Source organism: Aphelocoma coerulescens, chromosome 2, assembly GCF_041296385.1.
Source record: "Aphelocoma coerulescens isolate FSJ_1873_10779 chromosome 2, UR_Acoe_1.0, whole genome shotgun sequence".
In the NCBI taxonomy this organism is placed as follows: domain Eukaryota; kingdom Metazoa; phylum Chordata; class Aves; order Passeriformes; family Corvidae; genus Aphelocoma; species Aphelocoma coerulescens.
In genome coordinates this window covers 155,015,237-155,037,076 of record NC_091015.1, presented here as the reverse complement: position 1 = coordinate 155,037,076, position 21,840 = coordinate 155,015,237, and the positions used below count along the sequence as shown (strand labels likewise).

Below are 21,840 nucleotides of genomic sequence, written 5' to 3'. Positions count from 1 at the left end.
CTGGAGCTAATATTAGCCTGTGTGAGAGGCTTAGTATACAGACAATTAGACAGCAGTTCAACTACACCAAGATGCATCACAATCCTATCTCATCCTGATCAGTTATTTTTTTCCAAAGACAGCCAAAGGAATAACTTGCCTTCCTGTCTCCCATATAGCAGAGGTAGCTCTCCAGGGGGGGAATCAGACTGTTATTTGACTGATATTAATTTTAGAGGGCTCCCCCTCTTGTGTTCCCTGTGCTCCGTCACTGTTTAGGCTGCCAGCCTGGAAAGTCTGGGAAGCTGAACAGGAGGAGAATGTGGGTTTGGACAATGAGACTTCCACAGTAAAATAATTATGCATTGGGCCTAAAATATGCAAGCTGTAGGAGTCTACAATAGGGACTTGAATCTGTGCACTGACAGAAGCAGCTTATTTGGGATTTGACTGTGTTCCATTACAATGAAGAGCAAAACTCACTGATAGGGAAGAGGGAGAATAGGATCAGCTTATTTCAAAGTGAGCTATAAGCACCTTGGAAATTCTGTAATCTTCAGGCTTAGCTCACACCCAGCAGCTCTCCTTGAGCAGTTCTCCACCAGGTGATGCAGAACCACCAGGTGGCTGTTGATTAGCTGCTCTGTGCTGTATCAGAGAAACGAACAGGCAGTAACAAGGCATTTTGTAACTGACATCGACTGTAAAGCATAAGGGTATATTTCCTAAAATCATGTTTCTGCCCCTTTCTGCAGTCTGAACTTCATTTTCTTTGCATTATATCTGCTGATATTTTTAAAAACTTGGGTAGTTATTGCCTGCACACTAATGAAAAAAGAAATAACTGGAAAAAAGTGAAGAACAACTTTGTTTCTCCAGTGTACCACACTCTTACTATGTTATCTTTTTGTTAAAAAAAAAGCGCCTATGGCAATTTGCCATGTCCAGAAAGTATTACAATCATAAGACAAGTAAGTTCAGACTGCTATGTATATATTCTGTTAATTTTCAAAACTTTTCGTCATAGAACTTATATTTCACAGGATGTAAAGTTTCCTCAGCAGAGGAACACAGTAAGAGTGCAGTGCTGTGGCTTGTTTCTGAGTTCACAGGATTAGGTGAAAGCTTGGTGTGCCACACTGAAAGTGGCCCATTAAAACAAGGGCCTGAATGACACAGTGCTTTGGTGATGCTGAATCTCTACTCTGCATATCCGTGGAACAGGTTAATAATTCTTTACCGGCACAAGGAGCATCCAGTCTTCTTTTTGTTGACTTTTTTTTTTTTTAGAGGTTGATTTAGAAAATCATCATGGTCAGATCTGTGCTTCTCATGTTGAGTAGCATTTATTTTTAAACCAAGGCTGCATTTGGTGGTCAAGTCCAGTGCAGATTTAAAAAATAATGTCCTAAATATGAGCTGTCTTTCTACTGTTAAAATTAGCCTGCCAGTAAGAAGTCAGACTGTGATTTTGTTTCTAATCTTATAGTCAGGTGGCATTTTTGTACATTTAATGGAATTACTTCTGATTTTCCAGTAGGTAAATTAAACAGAAGGTCACCATAAATATTTATAATCACTATTGTCATTTGCCTAACTGCATTCTCAGAGAATTTTCAACACTATTTGTTGAACTAGCATTAATTTTCTTCACTTGCTTAGTGAATTTATAGGGCCTTCAGTGTGTGATTAATGTCAGTAACAAACTCAGAATTATTAATGGAGGTAAAATTAAACATCTGAACTCTTCATAATTCTCAGTCTTTTTGCAAGAATGAAACTCACATTTTACAGCTGTCATAGTTCAAAAGATGTTAACCTGTCATATTTACTTACAAATTCCCACTTATGTTATTGAACTGAAAATATTGTGTGAACTGTAGCAATACTCATTATTTAGCTATGAATTTATTCCTTTGAAAAGCCTGTGGGCTTCCCAAAGCTTTCTTTTAGTGACAGGCAGGAATGTGCTGGACAAATCCTGAAGTGCACACGCTGCTGAGAGTGTTTTGTGCTCGGCCCAGCTCCTCACAGACCGCAGACTGTTTTTGTGGCCTTGCTCGGTAAACACGGCTTTGGCTGCGCAGCGCGGGGAGTTGCGCAAGGCGCGCTTGGCCTCCACAGCCTCCCACACGCTGCACGCAGAGGCCGCCAGGGCCTGGGCCAGCTCAGTGAGCTCAGCCGGCTGGCTCTGGCACTGGGGCTGCCTGCAGACGGAGCCTCTCGCCAGGACAGCCCGGGAGCAAGAAGAGCTGGGAGAGGAGCTCGAAGAGCACTGTGGAGCTGAGGTTCGCAGGTTGACCGCGCATGATGGGTACCTGGCACACTGGTGACAAGAGTCTGCCAAAACTGAAGTACAAGGCTGCAGATAACACATTTATGGCTACAGAAGACTCAAAATACATAAAGGGAAATATTTTTTCACAGCCGTGGAGCCTGTGGGTTGCAGTCAATATGGGGCATGTCTTTTGCATTAGGGAGTGTGTGCCTTGCTTGCTCTCTGAACAGCTGTCCTGCAGGCTGCACACTGGCCAAGGTTTTGAGAGACTGAGTTCCAGCTCTGCTCCTCTGCAGGCTTCCTTGATGGCCGTAGATACCCAGGACACCCACCTGGATTTTACTTCGTGTACATTGGATCTAGGAGCTCATGTGGTAACACTTGGAGAGTGGTGGATGTGGGGGTGGGGGACCCTGAGGATGTCCTGTAAAACTATGAAGAACATGAACATTATGAAGAGGTATAAGCCAGCTAGTAATGCTACAATCACCACATGTTAGGTAACTAGTGGTGAAATCTTCAATCCCAATGGCCCTCTAAACATGTGTGTGAGTTAACAGGGGTTTTAATGTTGTTGGGTTTATGTCAGCACCTAAATTCTCTATAAATTTCGCATCAATTTCCTCATTTGTGTTTGGATGCTGCCTGTGCCCCCTTCTGCTACAGGGGTGAGCAGAAACTCCCCTTGTACAAAGACTGAGATGTCAGACACTGAGATGTGACTGACTGTGGTGCAAGGGACATAGTAGGGAGAGCCATCACTGGTGTGTGGGGTGGTATATAAATGCCTCAAGGCACCCAAGAACTACAATACCTGTCACATTGTAAGCAGTGCAATAAAAGCTAGGTTTATGCGGAAATACTCAGAGGCTGCTGCTGCATCTGTTCTCATGTGCTGAGTCTGCAGTAGCTGCTCCTCCTTCATAAAATCCCATTTTGCTAATGGGAGCAGTTGCTGCCTTGCTGTGACTCCTTGGGTGAAATTAGTACTTTTCCGGACAGCTTAAAAAGAGTAACACCCAAAAAGCAGGACAATTTGTTGAACCATGCAGGAATTAATTATATATGATCATTTATATATACAGATTACAGCTCAGCTGACAAATGGCTCTGGTCCCCTTGACTGGCAATAGACAATTCAGAAGCTAAGTGATCTTTGGGTGAGAGGCCACTTTGCATCTTGACTAAAAGCATAAGAGGAAAGGAAAAGGAGACGCATTTCTTGAGACATTTAATAACAGCACATCATCACAGTCAGTTCTGCATGATACAAGTGTGCAGCAGCTTCTCTGGGAATTGGCTGGATAGCCAGGATGTTCTTTTCCATCAGCATTGCTAATTGAATATACAGCTGGGTAACTCCAAAAAAACTACCAGCAGTGAGACAATTGAATTAGCTGATGTTAAGTGGTGATTATTAGGGATGTCATTCAGTTGTTCACACAGAGGTGTCCAATGCATTCGTAAGTATCCTATAATATTTTAGATGTCCTCTGGGACTTAGTCTCTAGATGTGATTTTGAGGGGTCATAGACTTACCTGAGGGATCATAGACTTACCTGAAGGTGCTCTCTGCTACAGAAGAATGGCTCAAATACCCTAAAAGCATCTTCAATGGCACTTGACATTAATGTGTATGCAACAGAACCAAGCCCCTGGTTTCTGAGCTCCAGTTCCAATTAGGTAAGTAGTAGTAGATGCCATCATCCTGCTGTGATGTTTTGTTCAGACTATCTGCAGTGCTGGGAAAAGAGCACTGCATTAACCCGTGTGCCAAAGGTCATCTTCACAATCACAAGCCCATTGTTAGGAGTTAATCATGATAACTACTGGAAAAGGGTATCATCAAAGAGCCTTTAAAATGTGGACAATTTGATCCTAATCATGAAGTTTTTATTCCTGTATTAGATGACTTCCTGGAGCTCTGCACATTAAGACACCATTGTCTGATTTTTTTTTTTTTTGAGAAAGAAGCAGTAATCAGCAAGAGTTTAGATAAATGTTTTTTGTGCCTTCATCTTCCAAATTAAAGTTTCTGAACCAGAAGAGATTTTTTCTTTCTCTAACTATAGGAGATGAGGTCCAGGAGATTTATATTTAAATGGAATACAGATGCTAGTATAAGGAATGTGACTCAATAACCCCCAGAAAATAATCTCTTAGGAGAATGAACAATAATACAATCATGTACAGTGGGAAATAAAACAAAAGTGTAACACACAATAACACACATTTTATCATGTAAATCAAACATTAAGAGGGTAACTCAGCAGTCTTTTGTAAATGCATCTTTTAAGCATTTAATAGACAATTCACCTGATGGAGTATAATAGAAAATGAAATATTGACTATTTTAATATTCAACAGGATCTTGTTTATTCTGGCAAAACAAAAAAACCCCACACACTTCCCAGCTGCAGTAACAAACAAAAGGGTGCATAAAGTTATCTTCAAAAAGCATTTGAGCTGAAAATGCATATAAAACAAGACACCAGGAAAATGTAACATTAAGATCTTAAATACTTTCATGTTTCTTCCTTTCCAAGTTAAGCCATAAAAGCTAGTACATTCCGTCTGCAATTTTTAAATTAGTTTTAAGAAAAAAAAAGCTTGTCTCTTCTTTTTTCTTTTTAAGTAATTATTTGAACATACTATGTATTTTCCAGCTACGATCTGGTAATACAGGCATCATAATGCAGGTTTTGCTCAGGTTTTCAGGAAATTTTCATTACATTTTCCCAAAGGACGTTTGCCTGAGAAGGGCAGGTAAGACCAAGTATTCCCTGAGTCATGCTTGAGTACAAACTGAAAAGTATTTCTGTTCATCACACATCCCACTAGAAACATAAGGGGGAAAAAAGCAGTATTTCTTTATCAGATAGATGGAGAAATTGATTGTTTTTCTGTTTAATAAAAGAAACTCTAAAACCTGAAGTGGAAAACAAAATGTAATTATAAAAATCTGCAGTCTTTACAGTTAGCAGTGAAGACAAGAGTTTATGTGGTTCCAAGCCTAGCTATGGTTGGGAGGCTGTGCTCCAGCTGGTGTGGGAGGAAAGGAAACCATGGGTAGCTCATCCAGAGGCCCAAAGAAAACACCACACTTTGGAGGTCTGTCTTCTTTTGTCTCCATAATCTGAGAAAGTTCATGAAAGCTGTGGCCCATACTGTATTATGAATCATATGCAGCTTTGTTAAGAGTAGATGTGGTAGCATTTTATATCTAAAATGAATATTATTCCATCATTTATGGTAACTTTTTCTTACTTTGTTCTCTTGCCTTGAGGCTTTGTTTATATGTAAGCTAACATTTGATCGTAAAGTAGCAGCCAATTCACCTGTTTTCCTGAAATATTTGGCTTGATAAATAAGCATGGCTAATTTATGAAAAGCTAGTGATGGTGATCAAAAACAGACGAGGAAAAATATGAAGAAAGCAGGACCATCAAGATCTTCCAGAAACAATTTTTGAGCTGGAAGAATAAAGTAGGGCCAATGTCAACTATGCAACAAAATAAGTAGCACAGGAAAGAAGATTAAATATATCCACAGATCACTGGTAAAGGCAAAACAGTCTGGTGGGTGTGGGCTTTCCTTTTGACCAGTGTTCCTCACCTTGGCCTGCTTGGGTGCATGCAGCAGCAGGAGAAATGGGAGCATTTCCCTGGAGAGGAGGAGTTCAGCTGCTCAGGCATGATGGAAATGACTACTTGAAGTGGTCAGTATACCATTAGCTGTCTATGTACTGTAATCTAGAGAGCAGTTTGTAGACATCTCTGGGTAGAAGCACCTTAGGAACAGAAGCAAGAGGCTGCACATAAAAAGAGAGTTTTCCTCTGCAAATCACCTGCAAATTCTGGAAATAAATTATTATTTGACAAGGCCATACAAAAGGAGACTGTTGTACTCTAAGTTCAAGGAGAGTTATGGTGACACAGGATGGGAAACCTATGAGTGTATGGCAGCATTTTTGTGTAAGAGGCATTACAATGTGCTACGTATAGTACAGTGTCTGCTTCAAACCCCCGCTCTTAAAGCTAAGTGTTGCATTTTAAATGTGTGCTTATGAACCTTGAGTTTCAACAGTACTGGAAATGCACAGCTCCCATGGCCAATATGAGAGTGGATACCTAACTGCAAAATAACAGCCATTTTCCTAGAGGACATTCAGTTTGACAGTTATAGCTACTCCCTTCTGAGTATTCCAGAATTTTCCTCAGGAGCTGCAAGTACAAAGACTAAGTAGCTATATGTGAAACACTGGCTTGATAGTATAAATTAATTGTATCGTTGATTCCTGTGACATCCTTTCACATTCTTAAATTCTCTCTTGCATTAAGTGTCTCTTTTTAAAAATTAAGGTATAAATATTTATTTATGTACCAGTTTGTAGAGAAATCACTCAGTGTTTAAAATCACTCAGCCTATCTGGAACGTTAATGATATTTTTATCTGCACTGTGAGTATACAAAGGGAATTACTGAATTGGCAGGTATTATTTCTGTTTTTATAAGTATCGCATAAAAGTGAAAAATATAAGCCACATCACTCACCAGATAAATACATTTTAAAAGGGGGATTTATTAAAATCCTTAATGATAATTTTATTGTAAAAGGTTGGAAGTTCTCTCATTTTGTTTGAAGAGTGGTGTGCTCTAACTATACTTACATATGCGACATACACATTTTTTCACTTATGTAAGTGGTCTAGTTCCAATTACACACTGGGTAGAAAATACTCATAATTGCAACAAATGACTTCTCAGTCTGTCTTGCATTAGGCAAATACTTTTGCAAAACATAGTGTTTCGGTTTCTCCTGTCCCTAAAATTAGAATAATGCTTATCTAGAAAAATTAACATTAAAAATTAATATTTAATTCCCAGTATTATCTGAAATTATTAGAGCATTACCCTATAATTTGATCATTCTCTCTCCATCCATAGGGAAACCTCCATGCATCATAGCTGTCAGCACAGAAGAAAGAAGTCCGTTTCTTCTTCTTCCTAATCCTCAGACTACTCTCTTTTGTTTTGTCCATGGTAGTACATCAAGTCAGTACTTGACTGTGAGAGACTGTGTCTGATCTGAAGGCCAAGAGGCACAACAAATGCTCCCAGATTCAAATCTCATTCTCTGAACTACACTGGGACAAGTTTCTCAGAGATCCAGACCATGCTAAGGGAACAAGCTGACCATTAAACCAGTAATTCTGGGACAGAATTTGACACATCTCTAGCACTCTTTAGTCATTAGTGAGGGTGTAAGTGGAAAATAAAGAAAAAAAGAAGAAAAACATTTTGAAAAACAGTCCTACTGCATGACCTTCTCTTTCCAAACCTCTTCCTGAATGTAATCTCATAGAAGGTATAGCAGGCCACACCCACTAATATTTCAGATGCTACTATGGCACCATGATGTCTTTTTAATTCTGAAAGTTTTATTTTCAGCTTCTATGCAGACTTAAAATGCAGACAATTAAGTTCTGATACACCTGAAGTGGATTACTGCATCATTGTGTGAATGAAATGCCTTCCCTGGGACTAGTTGTGGAACCAGTTGTGTTCAATACTGCAGTATTTGATCTTGAAAAAGATAAAGAAAATGATGTATCTTGTAGGAAATATAACAGGGAAAAAAAAGAGAAATATTGCACTGATTTAATGCTCCAATTAGCTTAACTGCTACTTGAATTTAATTAAATATTGCATTGCTGTAAGATGTTCATAAATGATTTGTAAATGTACATTTACAGAGGAATGGCACTAATTTGAGTGATTAAGGCTCAAAGATTTATTAAAGGATCTCACAAGATCTGTAGTAACCAAAAATGCGATCACAGAAGAGACTGAGTCTTACAAAAATGCCTGTCTTTTTAATGAAGCTATTACTGCTGATACCAGGGTTTGTTTTTTTAATTTCTGGTTTCTTGCTTCATTCTACACTGTGATATTCAGGCATCACTTGAAATGCCTCACTTCTGTGAATAATCTTACATTTCCCCTGGCACTTTGCAGAAAGCAAGGTGCTCTGTTATTTTCAGAATTCTGTGCCCTCTGAAGTGCATGAGAGTTTGACACTGACTCCTGTGGGATGTCTCGGAGCATATACAGCACTGTGTGCAGACAAACTGCAATTTAATTGCTTACTTTGCGTCCTTTTTTCCAAAATACAAAATTTCATTGCAGACACAATTTGAATACCTTTGTCACATTGAAGAGAGAAAGAATTAATTAAATCCCAGATTGTCAATCAAGCCGAGAACACAATATGGAAATCCCTGTTAAACAGAAGGCAAGTAGCAGTGCTCAAATTGTGATAGAGACTAATGTATCTTGTGAATCAAGATGCCATCTCCAATCTGTAACATAATGAAATGCACAGATTCCTCCCTGCCCCCCTTCCCACTCTTTTTGCTCCAGTCTGAAGTGCACTCTGTAATGCATTATTAAGCCAAATTCTGACCCAGTTTCTTAATTATCTGTAAGCTACAGAGAACTTGTAGCAGAATATTAACTAAGGCAAGAGATGTAATACAGAAGAATCCATGATGGCATTAGAGAAAATCATTAGCATTTTGCTAACAAAATCCTTCACGTTGTAATATTTAACTTAGCCTAACATGCAGAATTTATATTTTAAAGGGGCTAAGCCACCAAAATAACCCAGGAAAAAAAATAGAAATTAAATAGAAATATTTGGAGAAGCATTCCTGGATTCACAAACTCAAAATACTTATAGCATACTGAAACATTTCTGGAACAAGAAGATTTTTTTCCAACTGTTCTGAGTGGATACCATGGACAAATATTACAATCTCATATAACATTATGTGTCCAACTATTTATTTTAGCTGAACTGTAAAATGTAACCTGCTATGGGTTGTACATGTGTACCAAAATTTTGGGGAGTACAATTGGGATCAAGAACAGTCATAGCAGATGACAGTTTGAACAAACCTCCAAACACTTGTGCATGGTTAGTATCAAGTTAGCAGCTGCAGTTTTATACCTCCCAGCACCGCTGCATATTAGCGGAATATGAGAAATTTTCTTGGTGAAAATACAACCACAGATACACAAAACCAGAAACAAAGAACTCAAATACTTCTTCCTAAAAAGCTGCAGGCATATGTGAGTTTGAAGACTTGCTGTACCTCTGAAGTAAAAGTGTCTGAGTGAGTGAAAAACATACTGAAAGTGCAATTTATTTAGTGAGAACAATTTTTAATATAAAACATATTTCAAAATTATTTGAGGAAAAATACTTTCCCCACCCCATAATTGAATGATTTGTGGTACGTGCATATAGAAAGTCAAGCTTTAATTGTAAAATTTAGACAGCAGAGAAAGTCTGCAAAATATATTCATAATTGTGGAGCAGGATGTATTTATTCAGTTCAAAGATCAAAGAAAATACATGTAGTCCCTTTACCATCGAGTTGAAGAGTCACCTAACTGCAGAATATGGAATTTTTATATATGTTTTTAAAAATATTTCTTTCATTAATTCCTCAATGAAGAAATTCTACTATTTCAGAAACAAAAAGAGTCAGTTAAATACAATGTTTTATTTGTAACAGTGTCAAATGCAGCTCATGTGGGAAGTTGGTTCTTTGCAACACGTCAGATGATTGGAAAGTGCTAATAAGCTTAATGTACATTCAAGTACATTGCTTCAGTTTGAAGTGTACTTTCGCTACTGGAGCATCTGAATGCATCATTCCTTATGCTAACACTGTGAATTTTGCACTGCAACCTGCCAAATATTCTTCTTCTAGGAATTAAGGTGTCCAAAATTTCTCCAAAGTGATGAATAGCAAGGCTGAGGCAACTTTCTTTCACAGATATGGAAAAAACCTCAAAATCAATATTTTATACTCAAGCACCTAATCCAGCACACAGGCATTGAGACTAAAAGACCAATTTTCAAAGGCAGTTTCTGTAAAAGTACCACACGTTTTTCTATTTTCTTCCTAGGCTAACCTGTGTATTCAGGCCCAAACATTCATACCAGACAATCCTCTACAGAGCACAGACACCTTTTCTCATGCATTTGCAGTTCATTTGTGTTTGACTGTAATCAAGCCAGGATTTAGTCAGCTGTCCCTCAGCCCAAGGAGAGAGCAACTATGACTCCACATGCTCCAGGGACAAAGCTGGACACCAGGACAATGTTTACCAATGTCGATGTGTCATGCAAACCATCTGTGACATCCTGACCCCGCAGTGTTTGGCTCTTTCACCTCCTGAAGTGCTTTGATCCAGTGGTGGACTGTGAGGAAATATGCATGGCCTCTTAGGCTGGAACCCATTCTGACCAATGCAGCCATGGCTGGACAGACCACCTAAAGGCCCTGATCTTGTCTCTGTTGGGCATAGAAAAGTCTGTAGTGAAAATATGCTGGTATCTATTTTTCACATCTTAGCATAATCACCAGTGCTATTACTGTTAAATGAAAGAAAGCCCCCTCCCCTAAAAGCAAAATCATCTGTTTAGACACAGCAACATTCTGCTGCCTTGTGTCATGCCACTCCATGGTTGTTGCTATTTCTCTCACAAAAATGTCCAGTATTAGGGTTTCTTGACTTTTCAGGCCTCCATTTCTTCCATCACTTCCATCACAATTGTTCGAGGGCCGGTCAGGATGAGGTTGCTCACTGTCCTGTAATCCACATGGAGAACATTGAGGCCGTTGACAGATACGACAAATTGGCAAACCTGAGGTGAAAGCAAGCAGCAAAACAAGTTATGCATTAGACTTTGTTAGGTTAATTACACAGATGTACTGTCAACTCCTGGGCAGTCAAAACCCCCAGAACTCTTCACATCATCTCATTTGGTACTTTTAAAAGCCCCCACATTTCTTAGAATTAGTCTGGCAAGGTTAATTTTCCATAATTTTTTTTTTTGAAACATCACTTCAACTTTCAAATCGGTGGAATTCAACTTTCAAATCTTTGGAATTTTGAGGTCCTACATCAATCATTTTTTCTTATAACAATGATATTTTTTCTTGTATCAGTGATATTTTATGGTATCAATGGTGCTTTGCAAACAATATGGGACATCCAGCTCTGGAGTTCCCAGCACAGGAAGGACGTCGACTGCTGGAGCAAGTCCAAAGGAGGCCACAAAGATGATTAGAACAATGGAACACTTCTCTTATAAGGAACAGCTAAGGGAATTAGGTTTGTTCAGCCAGGAAAAGAGAAGGCTTCTGGGTGATCTTAGTGACCTGCCAGTACCTAAAATGAGCCTACCAGAGAGATGGAGAGGGACTATTTTCACAAGGGCCTGGAGTGACAGGTCAAGGGGGATAGGCTTCAAACTAGAAGAGCATTGTTTGGATTAGTTATTAGGAAGAAATTCTTTAATGTGAGTGTTGTAAGGCACTGGCACAGGCTGCTCAGAGAAGGTGTGGATGCCCCATCCCTCGAACTGTTTAAGGCCAGGCTGCATGGAGCTTTGAGCAATCTGGCCTAATGAAACGTGTCCCTGTCCACAGTAGGGGATTGGAACAAGATGATCTTTAAGGTCCCTTCCAACCCAAACCATTCTATCATTCTATGAAGACAGCTTTGGCTATTGCAGTCTGTTATCCTTAGTTTGTCTTAAACACTTTCTTAGAAATCATTTTAGTCAGCTCTTGGTAATCACAGTAAAAATATGCACCATGTTTTCAGGCTTAGGGCAAGGTCTGGATGATGACTTCACTAGATTCAGTGCCAAAACCTCCACTGGTATAACATGAACAAAATGGATCAAATTTTAAGAAATAATATCATGGAAGATGAAGTCAGTACTAGGACAGATTCAAATGTCACTGCCATGTGACTGGTTTTAATTTCCTTCACCAAGTATGGCTTATTAATTGATTTCAAATATGCTAGTATTTTGTTTGTAAAAGCTGTAACAAGTACAAACATTGGAAGTTTTGTATGATCATAGGCCATTTTCAAGCAAAATAGTCTTGACAGAAATATTCTGATGGACACCACTGTATATCTTAAAACACTTAAACAGAGAAAAAGTCACACCAACACTGTAAAAAAACTGCAGGAAAAGAAAGATAATACTGATTCTTCAAAGACATTAAGCCTTCTCTGTATCTAATAATAATATTACAGTGTTTGGTAAAAAGGTAAAAAAGTGTGTGTAGTGTCTAGATCTGTATTTTTAATGATAAAAATATGGAGCCTAAGTGAATAACAATACTGTGCTGATGTTTCAATGGAAAACAATACATTCACTAGAAGGTTATCTTACTCATAAGTCACCTTGAGTCTGTAAGAAAGAAGCTATGAAACAAGTATTACCAGAAATTTTCATGCTTTATTTTATATGGACAGGCTGGATCAATGGGTTGGGACCAGTTTTATGAGGTTCAACAAGGTCAAGTGCTGGGTCCTGCAGCTGGGTCACAACAACCCCCTGCAGCACTGCAGGCTGGGGAACAGTGGCTGGAAAGCTGCCCTTGGAAGAGGATCTGGGGGTGCTGGTTGACAGTGACTGAACATGAGCCAGTGTGTGCCCAGGTGGCCAAGAAGGCCAATGGTGTCCTGGCCTGTATCAGAAATTGTGGCCAGCAGGACTAGGGCAGGGATTGTCCCCTTGTACTCAGCACTGCTGAGGCCACACCTCAAATCCTGTGTCCAGTTCTGGGCCCCTCACTACAAGAAAGACATTGAGGGGCTGGAGTGAGTCCAGAGAAGGGCAACGGAGCTGGTGAAGGGTCTGGAACACAAGTCTGATGAGGAGCAGCTGAGAGAGCTTTGGCTGTTAAGCCTGAAGAGAAGGCAGCTCACGGGAGACCTTACCACTCTCTACAACCCCCTGAAAGGAGCTGTAGCCAGGTGGGGGTTGGTCCCTCCTCCCAGACACCAAGTGACAGAGCAAGAAGAAACAGCCTCAGGTTGCACCAGGGGAGGGTTAGTGCCAGGGTCTAGTTGACATGATAGGGTTCGGTCATAGCTTGGACATGATGATCTCAGAGGTCTTTTCCAATAGTACCACCATCCTTGCAAGCGTTAAAAAACCCGTGTGGATGTGGCACCTGGGAACATGGGTTAGTGGTGAACGTGGCATGTCAGGCTAATGGCTGGACTCGATGCTATTAGACCAACCAGTCTTTTCCAGCAGTCACAATTCTATCAGTCTATGATTTTTCACTTCTCCTATTTAGGCAGAAGCACAAGACAGAAATGGATGCAGGAGAGGTGGGAAGCAGCTCTGGTGTCTTCCAATGCTAGCTCTAAAGCAGATTTTCTCATATGCCAAGTCATTTAACTTTTGCGTGCCAGCTAACTTCCCTCTCAAGTAAAATGTGTGGTGAAACTCAATTTGTACTTGTGCAAAATGGAGAGAATGTAGCTATCAATTTAAGAAAAATTATAGTGGAAGCAAACCCAATCCAAAAATGTAACATTTCATAAAAAAATATCACTGATGATTTTAATCTCTTCTCCTTAAAACCTCTGCGCAGGAAGAGTGGCAGCAGCAGCCCCTGAAGGGATGGTAGACTCTTGCACCTTACCCCTTACCCTCAGAACTCCTCTGCAGAGCTGAATATCCTGGAAGTAGCCTTACTGGTAGCCTAAATGATCACCAAAGTATGGCAATCAGTGATATAACTGAGTAAACTCCCATGGCAGTAATCTTTCCTATATATGAATATTTCAGCTGCAAGTAGTATTAGGGAAATGGTTCTGGTTTTGCATGCAGACAAAGCCTTCTAAATTTTAAGGATTTTTATTGAAAAGGTAACCCATCATCCTCTGCCATGTGTCCAATTAGTATTTAACTGGCATGTCTATTTAGTTTAAAATGCAGATTACTGCAGTATCTGTAGGTCTCAACTTCCAGTGGTATTTCCTGATACCTTCTATGGCTTTCCAAGATTGTATCAAGTTTTACTGAATTATAGCTCTGGCTCTAAAATAATATTTGGGTTGATTTAAAACAGACCTGCAGAAACAACATTGTCTCTTCTGGCTTAAAGCAATTTTTGGAAGTTGAATAGCTGATGTTTGTTTTATTGTTGCATATTCTCAGACTTCTTGAGTTACTGGAATCCCAATGCATGGGACTCATGTTTGGCCAAGTTCATGCATGCAAGTGTGCAACAGATAAATCTGCATGCTGGATCATGTCACGCATATTCAGGGGCCTTTGGGGAATGCTCCTGGCAGAGGAACAGACTTTCAGACCAGCCAGTCACCCACACCAGGGCTGCTGCAATGGGGTAAATGTGGATGGTATAGGCACAACAGTAGTGAAAAGCAATCTGGATGCCCAAGAGTGGCTTTCTTGTAGAAGACAAGAGCTGACACATCTGCATTCTCAATGTATTTGTTTTATCATATGCCCTTTGCAGTACTATTAACCAGCAATGCGTATGGGCTGAGAACAGTCCCCTTCGTGCCATCCTTTGCACTGGATCCAAAAGGCTAATTAGTTTCATCATTCCCAGTGGAGAGGGTTAGATGCAAGAAGTCCTCCCAAGCCAGATGAGGAGAAATGCAGAGAGGAGGACAATACATAGAAAAGCACAGTCCCACCCTAAAACTGCATAAAAAGACCCATGAGGAACAGGACATGGTAATAAAGAGCCAACCACCATGGGGGCAGAAAGCTCTCTCCATAGTAAGTGCTTGACCAGTGCCTCTGAGGGCTGAGTCTCTGCAAATTCCAGCCCTGGCGCCCTCAGGGATGAAGAAATGTGGAGCCATTTGCTGTGCCCTCCAATTCTGGTGATGAGAAAGAGGTTTGCACAGTCCTGAGCCCTCTGTTATGCTGAGTGCCCTGGACTCACTCAGTTTTCTTCTCCCCACCCTGATTTCCCATTCAGCACTGCATCCAGCAAGGGGAAATGAAATGCAGAGGTGCTTTGTGCATTTTGGTCATCATCAATCCTGCCCCAAAAAATGTTCACATCATGCATTGCTCTACTGAAGTTAGAAAACAAGCAAGAGCAAGTGAGCACCCTCAAACCAGCCCTGACTGAATATATCAACCCATACATTATCATCTCAGGAATTTTCTTAAGGAGACTGGTTTACACAAACACATTGATTTAATGTTACATTTATAAAAACACATTTCAAAAAGCTGTAAGTGCTCAACTCATAGCTGCAGCTGTTAAGGGCTTTGTAATTACAAACATGTAAAATATTTCTGTTGGTTTCCACACATCAGTAACTATAATAGATGATAAACTACAGTTAAAAGAGCCTCAAAGAACCTTTTATTGCACACTTCCTCATTGCTCTCCAAGGAGCTTGACAAGAGATAACCATCCCTTTTTATCCCTTAGACTTCAAGAAATGACACAGCCCAGAATAAATTCCAACCATTTTGTTGGTCAGGATGTGGTGATCTAAAAACCACAGAACTAATAACAGTTAAATAAAGCAACACTCAAATGAAAAAAACCCTCCCTTAATTGATTTCAAATATTCAAGTATTATAGCAATAAACATTTATTGTTGAGTATTTCAATTTCCCGCCACTGGAAACAGCAGCTTATGGAAGCAGGGATAGCAGAAAAGGCACCTCTGTCTTTCTGTGGGTTTTCCATGGCACATACAGAAGGTTTAACCAAATCCAGGTGTCCCTATAAAAAGATAAACTTCAAGTTTGGGTTTACATCTGAACAGAAAGGATCTGGGACTCTGTTGTTTAAAGAAGTTAGCAAAGATTCATCATGCCATTTATCATCGGACCGAAGATGGCAAGAAGAGGTGAGAGTAATTCGTTACTGTAACATTTACTGGCCAAAATCAGGATTGTGCTGTACTTGGAACTGTACAACCTTTCCTCCCCCTCACTGGTAATTGCTCTTTCCTCCACAGCAATCTTTGGCTGTCTGCCCCTCCTCAGTCTTGCCAAGCTGCCCTGCAGATGTACATCCACACCCCTTGATTTTCCTGCTGGGAGAACTGCCTGCCAGCCAAACCAAAGCCCCTTCCCTTGCAGGGGGCTGCCTGCACCAAGGCTGGACAGCTGAGCTGGGGTTGATCAGGAGCTGAGATGAGGATGACTGTGGGATCCTTCTAAGGGACGTCAGAGACTGGCTGCAGGCATGGGTGTGGAATTGCACAACTACCTTAAAGCCAACTATTAAATAAAAACATTGCATACCTGTCACTAATTCTTTGTTAGTTCTGCCTCAGGATGACCTTAATACTTATAAATGCTACAGGAATGTTCTTAGAGGATAGGCAGCTAGACTAGATCTTTGGATATTCAGATGCTGTTTGCACTGTAGGCTTCAGTTAGCTCTCCCTGCAGAGCCAAGCCTGGCTTGCTGGACTTTTTTGAATTTAATATATTAAAAAATCCTTTAAAAATATTCTTTCTTTTCCTAGGCACACTTTTTGAAGGGTGCTGTGAAAGATTATGAGGAGCTGGAAATTCCTGCTGCAGACTTTGACTTAAGTGATCACTGCTGTTTGGAACAGCCCTAAAAAGACATTTAAATTTATAGATGCACTGAGTCCAACTGTTCATCACTGGTACAAAGCAAGTAACAGCCATGCACAGTCCACAGATAATATATCTCAAAACAGTATGATATGACCATGATTACATGGCCACTTTAATTTGAGATAAATTTAAAAAAAAACCCATCCAGATGAAGAGGAACACAACTGCCATGAGGCAGCGTGGCTGGGGCCAGCGGGGGACTGCCTTTTCCACAGCAGCAAATCTGTGTGCCCCACTCGAGCAGCTGGGGGGTGAGGTTCTAATTCTCCATGGATTTATCATTTACATTTCAGTGCCAGTATCAGTGTCCAGAATCCACTCTGCTTTTTTGGTTTTTGTTTTTTTGGGTTTTTTTTTTGTTTTTTGTTTGATTGATTGTGTGGTTTTGGTGACTTTTTGGTGTTTTATTTGTTTGTTAACTACTCAAGTACAAACACTATTAAAAATGCAGATCAAATAGGTACCAAAGCAATCAATGTTACCAAATACAATGTAGGCTTGAATTCTCAAATCCAAAGCTAGATTATGCAATGAGACAGTAAAGATAGTGGCAAAAATACTGTTTTTCAGCAGTACTGATACTTTACCCTGTTATCTAGGCAGCAATGGGAATATTCAGGGCCTAAAACTGCAAAGCATAAAGACTCTGCCAGTACACTGTAGTTTTCTCCTTCGACAGCAAAAAGGTCAACCAAACAAAAAGGTTTGATAGGCTGTTTGGTACTGATAGTAGCTCTGGCATCAGCAATTAACAGCATAAAGAGATGTTGAGAACACTGCCACCAATTAATTTCCTCTGAAGGTATGAATAATACTGTACACGTGGCAACTGTATGAAGGAAAATATTAAAAATGCTGGAGAGAGTGTGAAATCCAGTCTTGCACTAATCTTCTCACTCTGGAGCAGCCAGGATTTCACTCCTGGACTCTATGTGGATCTGAAACAGATTTCTAGCAGCTGACAGCTCAAACCAAGCCCATGTTCTGCTGCAAAGCACATCCCTTTGAGACCAAAGTAGTTCAGAAGTTATTAGCACATTGCACAGAAACAAGCCGTTGTTGGGAAAGCTGTGTCTGAAACAAGGCTGGCTCAGTCATCCACCATGAGACAGACTGGATTTAACCCTTTGCTCTGTTCATGATTTGTATCCACAGTGATTTACATACACTTGGATAGTTTGGGACATGCTTCCTTGACTACTATTCCTTCTTATATCTGATGTGAAGCCAAAGCCACAGAGAAAATTTCTACTTTAAGACAAACTATTCCCAAAATGCAGGGAGAAATGTATTTTCTTCTTGGTCTCTTTTTTTAAAAAAACCTTATTAGCATCAAGTAAAAATGGCAAATGTAGGAGTTATTTTCAACCTTGGGAAGTTTTTCAGCAATTTTCCTAAGAAATAAAATAAAAGTTTCTAAGTATAACTTCTTTCAGAGCTGTTCAAAGAAGAATGTCTTTTGACTATTTTACAGAGTAGAACTTGTACCAGAATTGACATTATAACTATTTCAAAAAGAAAAATGTATCCCAATGGTAATATTTTTGCTTATCTTCTTGCTAGTGAAAATTAAGATTAAATCCATTACAGAGACAGCCTGCTTGCATATCTGTTATACAGATACTCTCAATAATTATAAATAAGTGCTTTTTTCATGTCCTACTAATCCAGCAGGCACAAGGATCAGCTGGGAGGTTTGAGTAGCTCAAACTTGTAATTGCTTCATTATGGTATTCTGAAACTCACTGTGATCTTCCAGAGGAAAGTCCTCCACATGTAGTTAGACACCCATCTGTTTTATACATGCATGAGAGACCCACAAGATCCTGATTTCTATTAAATATCAGGCCATGCTGTCAGTAAGAATCCATCCTTTATGGGCACCCATAAAGTCAGGGCTGAAGGGTTTTTTGCAATTGTCAGTGACCTGGAGATGTCATCAGCAGGATACCCAACAAATCAAACTTTTCAGACTTTAGATACTTTTAAAAGCTCTAGGCCAGTTCTAATATTGAAAACTTAATGGTTGACTCCTGTGGTATGGCCACAGCTCTCACCTGGGAAGTACTAAACTCCTGTAATTGAGAATGAAAAAGCAAAGCAAAAAAAAAAAAAAATGCAGTCTTTACCATTGCTTGTTTCAAGAGTTGATACATCTGTTTTGTCATTTCTTGTCTTGATGACAGATTTCAGCAAAATTTGGGCAAGGCTTAGGTGCTACAAGAACATAACATCTGAAACACAGCTTTCCAGCCTTCTGCAAGGGAACATCCAAGCTTCCAACATTTTAAAGGAAGAGGTATCTTTCCAATGGGATCCTTTCCCCCTTGCACACCCCTTGCTCCTCTGCAGATGCTGGGAACCATTCCTCCCACTCCAGCCTCCCAAGCACCACTGCCCTCCAAGTAAACAGATGGAAATCAAGGTGTCATTTTTTACAATCTAATTTAAATATGAAATGTGAAGGAGTTGAGAAATGAGTGAAAGTAAACACTTCCACTTAAGGCGGTTATTTTGTCACAAAGGAACAAAAAACTACACTGTACTTTTCATTGCTGTTACCAACTAGAAAGAAGCTATTTACAAGTGGATAACCACACAGGCTTGCCTTGCCAGTTGGTATATCTCTTGAATAAATCCTACCAGCTAATTAGCACATCATCACCTTCAACCTCACACACCACATCATGCATTTGTACACAAAACCCTTAGTGACAACACCTTTTGTGACAATGAGGTTTCCCCTCTTTTTAGGGTGTAAAAAACTAATTTTACTTTTAAAAGAAATGTGGAAAAAAGTGTTTGCTTATTAAAAGCTGGATCAGTAATCTGGTTCGGGGCCTCACAACTCTTTCTGCCTGCAGAAAGGGACATGCTCAGTCTGAATTGCCAAGGAGTCTGTGGATCCAGATATCAAACCCCTTTCAAAGGGGAAGAAGGTTCATAGCAGGACTTGCTGCCTGCAGTCCCAAGAGGTGCTCCTGTCCCTTTGTGCTGGCTCTGGAAGCAGCACACCAAAGCCAGGCACTGCTCCCTTTTCATCCTTTTCATCCTGTGCCAGCAAAAACAAATAAATGAAAGGACTTGTCTCCAGGCAAAGTTCCTTGACGTGCCTGACATGGATGGAGGAAGGAGGCAATAGATACATATCTGGTTGGAGGCAAAGGGAAAGAGGGAGATGAAAAGGAGGTGAAGATAGGATCAACCTTCCTGGCAGAAGCTTACACTTAGATCAGTAAACTTCACCTTAAGCTTTCAGATAACTGAAAGTCCCAGTGAAATCAATGGCAGGATAGATGTTATGGTACCAAGAACAAGTGCAGAGAAATCTGAGGCAGGAGAACAACAGTGGAGAAGAGAGGGTGCAGAGCTCAGCTTCTTTTACACACTTCCACCACAACCTGCATTTATGCTGATACAGGATTTCTTCTATTTTAATAGGTCACCCATAGCCATAAAGCAAAGGAATCCCCATGCTCAGCAAAGAGCCCAGGCTACAGAGATGCTGAATGTGCTGCCACAGAAGAGCTTAAGACCTAATACTAACTTCTACATAAAAGCAAACACAGGCAGCACTGAAGTATTTGCTCTCACTCTGCTAAGCTTTACATTGTCACAATGGAATGAGGACAAGAGATGAAAATCAGAGGTCCTAAGAGTTATGTTTCCAGTTAGATTTTTATCTTTGGTATTTTTTTCAAGAGTTCATGCAATCTTGATAGGATTAGTAAAGTAAAGCTGGAATCTCACAATTCACAACCTATTGCATGTTGCTGGAAGGTTAAAAAATCATACCATGGCCTTTCCTCCATAACTGAGGTTACTGGATGGAACAGAATAAATTGCAGATGTGTGTTCAGTTCTGTAAGTATCTCTAGCAAAAGTGTAATTGGCTGTAGAGTGGGTGGTGTGGGTGTAGGCAAGTACCCAGGCTTTGCATAAACCAGATTTTTTCTCTCGAGAGATGTGTTTCTTGTTCAATCTTTACACCAGTGTGAAGCTGGACCCCTGTTCCATCAGTGGGCTAAAAAATGGGTACCAGCAGAGCACGGTACAACTCATAGCAGAGAAAATTAACTCAATTTACAGAATTAAAAATGTAAGTGCATAATTCTTGTGCTCCATCTTGCGACTGCTCTGCGACTGCTGAGTGGTATGGATGGTTTGCCTGAGCAAGGCTTCATTACATACTTTCATTACATACATATTACATACTTCTTTTGATTTTAAAAAAAAGAGGCTGAATTTTCTATAGTGTTCCAAACAAATTGGTCTCCAACTGAAAAAAAAATTGGAATTTAAACAACATGTCTATAAACTACATAATACAAAATAAATGCATCTAATAAAGTCACATCTATTTTATAACATAATACAGTAAGTCACATAATATAGAAAGTCATAGTTTCTCACGGGCTTCATCATTGGTTCAGATAGTCTCCCCCTCCCTCCCTCCTTCCCTTCCAAATGATGGGAATTTTTCACCAGGAAGAGAATTAAACCATTGCAGAGCAAATTCCACAAACAGAGTGGACAATTAGAGGAGGAAAAGAGCTGACCTAAGAGCCCATGAGAACAACTCTTGCTTTGGAGTGTGAGGCTTTTGGGCTGCACAAGTCTCAGCTCTGCAAGCTGACAGATCAGCTCAGTGGTCAGGCAAATGCCGACACAGCAAAGAGGAATTACTCATGACGGTAAATTAACGCTATCTGTACAGATCTGGAGAGTAATAACATAAGAACCTAATACCCTGAAACACAAACCATCCATAAATATGGAATAGGGGAATATAGGTCACTGCTTTCCATGGCCCTAATTGGGAATTGGTGTGTAAAATCACTGACTTAATGTGAGTCCCAGGGAGAAATACCCACAGGTAAAACTGGCCCAGGCTGGACCACATAAGGAAAGCAAACCAGTGACTGCATGTCTAACTTTATAAGCATTTTTATTGTATAGTGCAATTTGATACCTACCACAGAACAGCTCTGAAAATGTTAAATAACTCAAATGGCTAAAGGTGGCTCTGGGTAAAATACTGTGTCAGTGTCAGAAGAACACAGAGTCTAAGCTTAGAAATAATGTCTTTTTATGCT

The 21,840-nt window shown here is 40.0% G+C and overlaps 1 protein-coding gene across 1 annotated transcript in view; it reads right to left on the bottom strand.

Moving 5' to 3' along the window:
• Window positions 1-9,563: 9,563 nt before the first annotated feature.
• DEPTOR (DEP domain containing MTOR interacting protein) overlaps window positions 9,564-21,840 on the bottom strand; it is a 77,018-nt gene continuing 64,741 nt past the window's right edge. The window contains exon 10 of the mRNA XM_069005390.1: window positions 9,564-10,978. Coding sequence (XP_068861491.1) covers window positions 10,850-10,978 — 129 coding nt within the window. The 3' untranslated portion in view covers window positions 9,564-10,849. The remainder of the gene's footprint in view (window positions 10,979-21,840) is intronic.